This window comes from Hemibagrus wyckioides, linkage group LG21 (assembly GCF_019097595.1).
Source record: "Hemibagrus wyckioides isolate EC202008001 linkage group LG21, SWU_Hwy_1.0, whole genome shotgun sequence".
NCBI classification, from domain to species: Eukaryota; Metazoa; Chordata; class Actinopteri; order Siluriformes; family Bagridae; genus Hemibagrus; species Hemibagrus wyckioides.
Window position 1 is genome coordinate 20,845,497 of NC_080730.1, and position 8,327 is coordinate 20,853,823.

Genomic DNA, 8,327 nt, shown 5'->3' on the forward strand with positions numbered 1-8,327 from the left:
GCAGCAGGAACAGAGACACACACAGTGTCATCTCCGCAGCTCTGAGAACGTCAGCGTTCCTCTTAATCACAGGAAAATGTTAAGTCAGTGTAATATAATACCCATGGGTACACATACACACAGACACACACACAGCTTGTCTGAGAGAACGTACATCCAAGACATACATTCAGCACCTCAGGGTCTGTACTGTCCAGACGTCATGAATATTTAAATCACTTACTATTATACAGAGTGACCAAACAAACGAGACCCTGTTACTATAGCAACCATAAGGCATTGTAACTGTGGATGGTCTTTCTGTTTCATCTTGTCCAGCAGTAAAATATCTTGGTGTGATTATTGACTTTCGTTTGAAGCTCATGTAGATAATATCACTCGGGTAGCCTTCTTCCATCTCAGAAATATTGCCAAGATAAGAAATATCTTCATGATGCAGAAAAACTAGTTCATGCTTGTGTTACCTCTAGGTTGGATTATTGTAATGTCTTACTGTCTGGATGTTCCAGTAGGAGCAGAAACAAGCTCCAGTTAGTCCAGAATGCAGCAGCTAGAGTCCTAACCAGAACCAGAAGATATGAACACATCACTCCTATCTTATCCACACTACATTGGCTCCCAGTCAAATTTCAATCTTTCAAATCTCAAGTAGCAAAGGCTACAGCAGGGGGCGGAGCTTTCTCTTTCAAAGCCCCACAGTTATGGACCAGCCTTCAGATTAGTGTTGGGGATTCAGACACAGTCTCAGTGTTTAAGTCTAGGCTGAAGACACATTTGTTTAGTCAAGCTTTTAATATATAGTTCTTAGGTAAAGGAGCAGATCTGGAAGGTTCATGGTCAGAGTGTTTGGTGTACTGGGATGTTTGGATGCTGTCATCTTACCACCCTCGCAAGTCGCTCAGGTCACTGACTGTGAAGTGGCTGGACGCTTTATATCCTGGGAAGCCTTCATGTCTGTCACCTTCTGGCTCTCCCTTTTAGTTATGATGTCATAGTTAGTGTTGACGGAGTCCCTGCCTGCACTTTACACATAATCTACATTGTCCTTAAACGTCATATGATCACAAGCATACTTAATATCTCTCTCTCTCTCTCTCTCTCTCTCTCTCTCTCTGTTTGTCTTTCTCTGTCGAGCTATACACCCCACTCCCGAGCTGCCAGTGTTTTGAGCCTGGTACCTCTCAAGGTTTCTTCCTCAGATCATCACAGGGAGTTTTTCCTCACCACCGTCACCTCAGACTTCTCATTAGGGACAAAATAGCAACTTTACTTTAAACTTCAGAATTTTTTTGTCGTTTTGTGTTTCTACACTTCTGTAAAGCTGCTTTGAGACAATGTCCAGTGTTAAAAGTGCTATACAAATAAAGTGGATTGACCTACTGATCTGGTGCTCATGACGCCAGAACTTTCTGAGCGGAAATGTTCTACAGAAATAATGCAGAACTTTAGAGCAGTCAGACTGTGGTGTGTGAAGTGTGTGTAGTGTGTGTAGTGTGTGTGTGTGTGTGTGTGTGCATTACACGGAGCATTACACCAAAACACGGCTCACTCAGTCGGGTGTTTGTTGTGCATCAGAACAACGTTTCATCCGAACAGAAGGAACTAGAGAACGTTCATCACAGAGCAGTGATTATCAGCTTCAGTCTGAACGAAACACAAGACGTTCCTCTGAGCTCAAATCCAGCTGGAACCTCTGCTCCACTGCACCACTACAAGGCTGTGTGTAATGGCAGCCTCCATGCAGCTGTCTCCATGTCTCCATCACCACAGTCGAGTGTCTACACCTTTTTTTCTTGATACAAGATTAAAGTAGTAAAGATCAGACATCAGACATCAGACATCTTCAGTCACTCGGCACTAATGGACTCAAGGGAACACTTCCTTCTGGACTAAGTGCTCCTTTAAAGACGTGATGATGAGAAGTCATGTTCATGTAGAACCTCCTCAGTGATGTCAGGAACGTGCGTATCATGTCCTCGTCCTGTTCGGTGCTCAGCTCCATCACCCTTTTGGGAAAGAAGACCAGGTTACGGTTGCTTAGCTACTGATGCTAATGTTAAATTGGCCTTAAATTGTGTCCTGGTCAGCACAGGTACTGCTGACAAAGGGCAAGTGTATGTGTGTGTGTGTGTTTGTGTGTGTGTGTGTGTGTGTGTTTGTTTGCATAAAAGCAAAAAGCTGATTTATCAGAAAGGAAGTTGGAGGCAGTGACACACACACACAATGGACAAAACACACACTGACAGAGCGATCAGAGGGACAGAAGCAGTGTAAGAGGAAAGCATGGCTGAAGTGCTCACCTTAGATGCCATCTTGTTTGGCTTTCTGGTCTTCTCTGGAATTCTGGGAAATATCCTGGTCATCTACACGGTAAGAGGAAGGCTGTGGACTCTGTGGATGTTTTTAGAGCTCAGTGTGTTGGCTGAAAACAGAGCAGGAAGAGTACGCTGGACGAGGTAGAGGGGTTCCAATACTTTGTGCATTGCAGTAAATTAGTTGTGGTCAGTGTTACATGTTTTATTTCGATGCACCTGATGAAAGGGTCAGCGAGACTGGGTCCGAATCTGATACGCAGAATCAGACTGGTTCTGTTCAGGATCCAGTCCCGGGCCTCACGGTCCAGTCACTGTGTGATGTGGATGGTGGAGGTGTGTGTGTGTGTTCAGGGCTAAACTAGTGGCTCTCTGTGTTCCGTGTCAGCGTGAGGGACGTGAAGGTCAGCCTCTGAGGCTCGTGACATTTTCACTGGTACATAAATGACAGAGATCTGATTTCAGCCGAATTCAGTCCTCTAAACAAAAGGCTTCTTTAAGCAGCATGTGTTCTGTATCTCACCGCGCTTCAGGGTTTTACATATGGAAATCACACACAAAAATCTGGCTTTTTCCTCAGACATGAAAATCTCACTGCTCTTTAATCACTGAACCCTGAGCAGGGATTAGTGTTACTGTACCACACAACTGCAGGACTCTGATTGGTCATCACCTGTGGGTTTATTCTATACCACACAATTGCTGGACTCTGACTGGTCATCAGATGTATACTTCATTTTCTGTAACAGCTGCTAAAAAAAGGAGATTAGATTATTATGTATGTGTGTGTGTGTGTGTGTGTGTGAGAGAGAGAGAGAGAGAGACAGTAGAGTCACATGGTCAGTTTCACCTGCTGGAACTCATACCTGACATCAACACCTACATCACCCCCAGTGTCTCTCCCAGAGCAGGACATAGCTAACATATTAATCACTCACAGGACAGTGTGGTCACCTCTCACTGCCACTTCCTGTCCTGCTTCCTGTCCTCTCTCTCTCTCTCTCTCTCACACACACACACACACACATAATAAATATATATATTTATATAAAATCTAATCTCCTTTTTTAATCAGATCTTTCAGCAGCTGTTACAGAAAATGAACGCACCACACACACTACACACACACTACACACACTACACAAACACTACACACACACTCAGTAGTACTGGTCATGTTAGTGTAATGGAGTCTGTCTCAGTTCCACTATAAAGCAGTGAGTAACTCCAACACTGCAGTGAAGTTTTTTATTGAGACACAGAGGAGTTTGAGATAAACACAGAGGAGGTTGAGGTAATAAAATGGAGGTAATATTTTATCCATTGCTATATGAAAGGTCTGTGTTTTTTCTATCTCCATGTGTTCCTCTCCCTCTCTCAGGTGGTACTGTGTTCCATGGAGAGTTCATCTCACCACATGCCTCCGTCTGACCTCATCCTGCTCAACCTATCGCTCGCTAACCTGCTGACCTCACTGTTCCGCACCGTACCCATCTTCATCTCAGACCTGGGGCTGGAGGTGTATCTGGACACAAACTGGTGCCGAGTGTTCATGCTGCTGTGGGTGTGGTGGCGCTCCGTGGGCTGCTGGACCACGCTGGCCCTCAGCATCTTCCACTACACCACGCTGAGGCGCAAGCACGTGGCCATAGGTCCGCTAGCGCAACAGAAGGACCGCAGACGCGTGATTCTGGCACTGGGATTCGTCTGGGGGGGAAACCTGGTGTTTTCTCTACCGGCCGCCATCTACAGCAAACACGTGAGTGGAAACGCCACCTCCGAGATCATGGTGATCAGCTGCAGCACTCGCCCGCTGCTCGGCTGCATGTGGGAATTCCCCTCCAAAAAGGAAGGAACAGCCTTCGCCTCCACCTCACTCGCCCTCAACGAGGTTCGAGCACAGATCAACCGCCTTCTTCAGTGATAAGTACAGACGTAGAAAGCTTACACAGTCTGCTGCTGGTTCAGACAGACAGACAGATCGCTAGCTATAAAGATAGACAGATACAGACAGACAGAACTCAGAATGGCTTGATGATGATGATGATGTCCTCCTGCAGGTGCTGCCTATGCTGCTGATGGTGAGTACTAACCTGGCGACTCTCCGGGCGCTGGTGAAACACATCCGCATGGTGACGGCGAGCGTGGAGAGCGGAGCGGCTCATGTGCACATGGAGCGGAAGGCGGGTCATGTGATCATGACTCTGGTGGTTCTGTTCATTGTGAGTTGGGTGTTGCAGGTGGCCGCCGTGACGTATTACAACTACAACGGTGGCGTGCATGCCAAGGGCCTGCTGACTGTCTCGCAGTTCTCCGCCTCCGTCTTCGTGGGCTTCAGCCCCATGGTGGTGGCGCTCGGCCACGGAAAACTACGCAAGAGAATCTCAGTCATGGTGCAGGAGCTGGGCATCTGGGTGGGCTGCAGGACCACCAAGAGCGAAGACAATAAGAAGAAGAAGAAAACTCTGGAGAGCTCCACCATCTCGTACAAACAAGACACGCAAACAAAGAAAGTGACCATGTGACTTCATCACTGAGGATCTTAACACTACCTCCGATCATGTGTGTACATGTCTACACGCTCTCGCTGTTGACTAAACTCACAACCTACAGACAGGCGTTCTTCTGTAGCAGCACTAGATTATAACTACATTAAATAAATAAATAAACATCATTAAATTATATTATTACTATAAAGTCAAGCCTTCGGCTAAATCTGAATAGCATTCCTGGTGTGTGAAATATCCTGCACAGCGCCCCTAGTGGTCAGCAGAGCTGGACATCTGAATAAAGCTCCATCATGCCGGCGCTTCTAATTAATATGTGCAGCTCGACCACGTGACTGCCTCTTTACGGAGCCACGCCCTAATTATTACACTCATCTCCATCAGACATCAGTTTATTATTTTCAACATTCAACATTTTACACAGAGATCATAAATCTTATCATCATAAATCACAAGAACTCCAGAGGTTAAAAAATAAAAACGCTGTAAATATGATCCTGTAATTTTATCTCATTATTTGAACGTTACTTTCTATAAATATCTTTCCCCGCCTGTGCTGTGTAAAGTGTGAGGTGTGTAAAGTGTGTAACATGTGAGGTGTGTAAAGTATGAGGTGTGTAAAGTGTGAGGTGTGTAAAGTGTGAGGTGTGTAAAGTGTGAGCTGTGTCAAGTATGAGCTGTGTAAAGTGTGAGGTGTGTAAAGTATGAGGTGTGTAGAGTGTGAGGTGTGTAAAGTGTGTAACGTGTGAGTTGTGTAAAGTGTGAGGTGTGTAAAGTGTGAGGTGTGTAAATTGTGAGGTGTGTAAATTGTGAGGTGTGTAAAGTGTGAGGTGTGTAAAGTGTGAGCTGTGTCAAGTATGAGCTGTGTAAAGTGTGAGGTGTGTAAAGTATGAGGTGTGTAGAGTGTGAGGTGTGTAAAGTGTGTAACGTGTGAGGTGTGTAAAGTATGAGGTGTGTAAAGTGTGAGGTGTGTAAAGTATGAGGTGTGTAAAGTGTGAGGTGTGTAAAGTGTGTAACGTGTGAGGTGTGTAAAGTGTGAGGTGTGTAAAGCGTGAGTTGTGTAAAGTATGAGGTGTGTAAAGTGTGAGGTGTGTAAAGTATGAGCTGTGTAAAGTGTGAGTTGTGTAAAGTGAGGTGTGTAAAGTGTGAGTTGTGTAAAGTGTGTAACGTGTGAGGTGCGTAAAGTGTGAGGTGTGTAAAGTATGAGGTGTGTAAAGTGTGAGGTGTGTAAAGTGTGAGGTGTGTAAAGTGTGTAACGTGTGAGGTGTGTAAAGTGTGAGCTGTGTACAGTGTGAGCTGTGTAAAGTATGAGGTGTGTAGAGTGTGAGGTGTGTAAAGTGTGTAACGTGTGAGGTGTGTAAAGTGTGAGGTGTGTAAAGTGAGGTGTGTAAAGTGTGAGCTGTGTCAAGTATGAGCTGTGTAAAGTGTGAGGTGTGTAAAGTATGAGGTGTGTAGAGTGTGAGGTGTGTAAAGTGTGTAACGTGTGAGGTGTGTAGAGTGTGAGGTGTGTAAAGTGTGTAACGTGTGAGGTGTGTAAAGTGTGAGGTGTGTAAAGTGTGTAACGTGTGAGGTGTGTAGAGTGTGAGGTGTGTAAAGTGTGTAACGTGTGAGGTGTGTAAAGTATGAGGTGTGTAAAGTGTGTAAAGTGTGAGGTGTGTAAAGTATGAGCTGTGTAAAGTGTGAGCTGTGTAAAGTATGAGGTGTGTAGAGTGTGAGGTGTGTAAAGTGTGTAACGTGTGAGGTGTGTAAAGTGTGAGCTGTGTCAAGTGAGGTGTGTAAAGTGTGAGCTGTGTCAAGTATGAGCTGTGTAAAGTGTGAGGTGTGTAAAGTATGAGGTGTGTAGAGTGTGAGGTGTGTAAAGTGAGGTGTGTAAAGTGTGAGTTGTGTAAAGTGTGTAACGTGTGAGGTGTGTAAAGTATGAGCTGTGTAAAGTGTGAGTTGTGTAAAGTGAGGTGTGTAAAGTGTGAGTTGTGTAAAGTGTGTAACGTGTGAGGTGCGTAAAGTGTGAGGTGTGTAAAGTATGAGGTGTGTAAAGTGTGAGGTGTGTAAAGTGTGTAACGTGTGAGGTGTGTAAAGTGTGAGCTGTGTACAGTGTGAGCTGTGTAAAGTATGAGTTGTGTAAAGTGTGTAACGTGTGAGGTGTGTAAAGTGTGAGGTGTGTAAAGTGTGAGGTGTGTAAAGTATGAGGTGTGTAAAGTGTGAGGTGTGTAAAGTGTGAGGTGTGTAACGTGTGAGATGTGTAAAGTGTGAGGTGTGTAAAGCATGAGTTGTGTAAAGTATGAGGTGTGTAAAGTGTGAGGTGTGTAAAGTATGAGCTGTGTAAAGTGTGAGTTGTGTAAAGTGAGGTGTGTAAAGTGTGAGTTGTGTAAAGTGTGTAACGTGTGAGGTGCGTAAAGTATGAGGTGCGTAAGGTGTGAGGTGTGTAAAGTATGAGGTGTGTAAAGTGTGAGGTGTGTAAAGTGTGTAACGTGTGAGGTGTGTAAAGTGTGAGGTGTGTAAAGCATGAGTTGTGTAAAGTATGAGGTGTGTAAAGTGTGAGGTGTGTAAAGTATGAGCTGTGTAAAGTGTGAGTTGTGTAAAGTGTGTAACGTGTGAGGTGCATAAAGTGTGAGGTGTGTAAAGTGAGGTGTGTAAAGTGTGAGTTGTGTAAAGTGTGTAACGTGTGAGGTGTGTAACGTGTGAGGTGTGTAAAGTGTGAGGTGTGTAAAGTGTGTAACGTGTGAGGTGTGTAAAGGATGAGGTGTGTAAAGTGTGAGTTGTGTAAAGTATGAGGTGTGTAAAGTATGAGCTGTGTAAAGTGTGAGTTGTGTAAAGTGAGGTGTGTAAAGTGTGAGTTGTGTAAAGTGTGTAACGTGTGAGGTGCGTAAAGTGTGAGGTGTGTAAAGTATGAGGTGTGTAAAGTATGAGGTGTGTAAAGTGTGTAACGTGTGAGGTGTGTAAAGTGTGAGGTGTGTAAAGCATGAGTTGTGTAAAGTATGAGGTGTGTAAAGTATGAGCTGTGTAAAGTGTGAGTTGTGTAAAGTGTGTAACGTGTGAGGTATGTAAAGTGTGAGTTGTGTAAAGTGTGAGGTATGTAAAGTGTGAGGTGCATAAAGTGTGAGGTGTGTAAAGTGTGAGCTGTGTAAAGTGTGAGTTGTGTAAAGTGTGAGGTGTGTAAAGTGTGAGTTGTGTAAAGTGTGAGGTGTGTAAAGTGTGAGGTGTGTACAGTGTGAGGTGTGTAAAGTGTGAGGTGTGTAAAGTGTGAGGTGTGTAAAGTGTGAGGTATGTAAAGTGTGAGGTATGTAAAGTGTGAGTTGTGTAAAGTGTGAGGTATGTAAAGTGTGAGTTGTGTAAAGTGTGAGGTATGTAAAGTGTGAGTTGTGTAAAGTGTGAGGTATGTAAAGTGTGAGGTATGTAAAGTGTGAGTTGTGTAAAGTGTGAGGTATGTAAAGTGTGAGTTGTGTAAAGTGTGAGGTATGTAAAGTGTGAGGTATGTAAAGTGTGAGTTGTGTAAAGTGTGAGTTGTGTA

At 44.5% G+C, this 8,327-nt stretch overlaps 1 protein-coding gene across 1 annotated transcript; it reads left to right on the forward strand.

Moving 5' to 3' along the window:
• The first annotated feature begins 2,027 nt into the window (after window positions 1-2,027).
• Window positions 2,028-5,279, forward strand: LOC131342253 (olfactory receptor class A-like protein 4). The gene is made up of 3 exons (XM_058372963.1): window positions 2,028-2,370; window positions 3,694-4,203; window positions 4,373-5,279. The coding sequence occupies exons 1-3, from the start codon at window positions 2,284-2,286 to the stop codon at window positions 4,835-4,837; spliced, it is 1,062 nt and encodes a 353-aa protein (XP_058228946.1). The 5' UTR covers window positions 2,028-2,283; the 3' UTR covers window positions 4,838-5,279.
• Window positions 5,280-8,327: the final 3,048 nt, after the last annotated feature.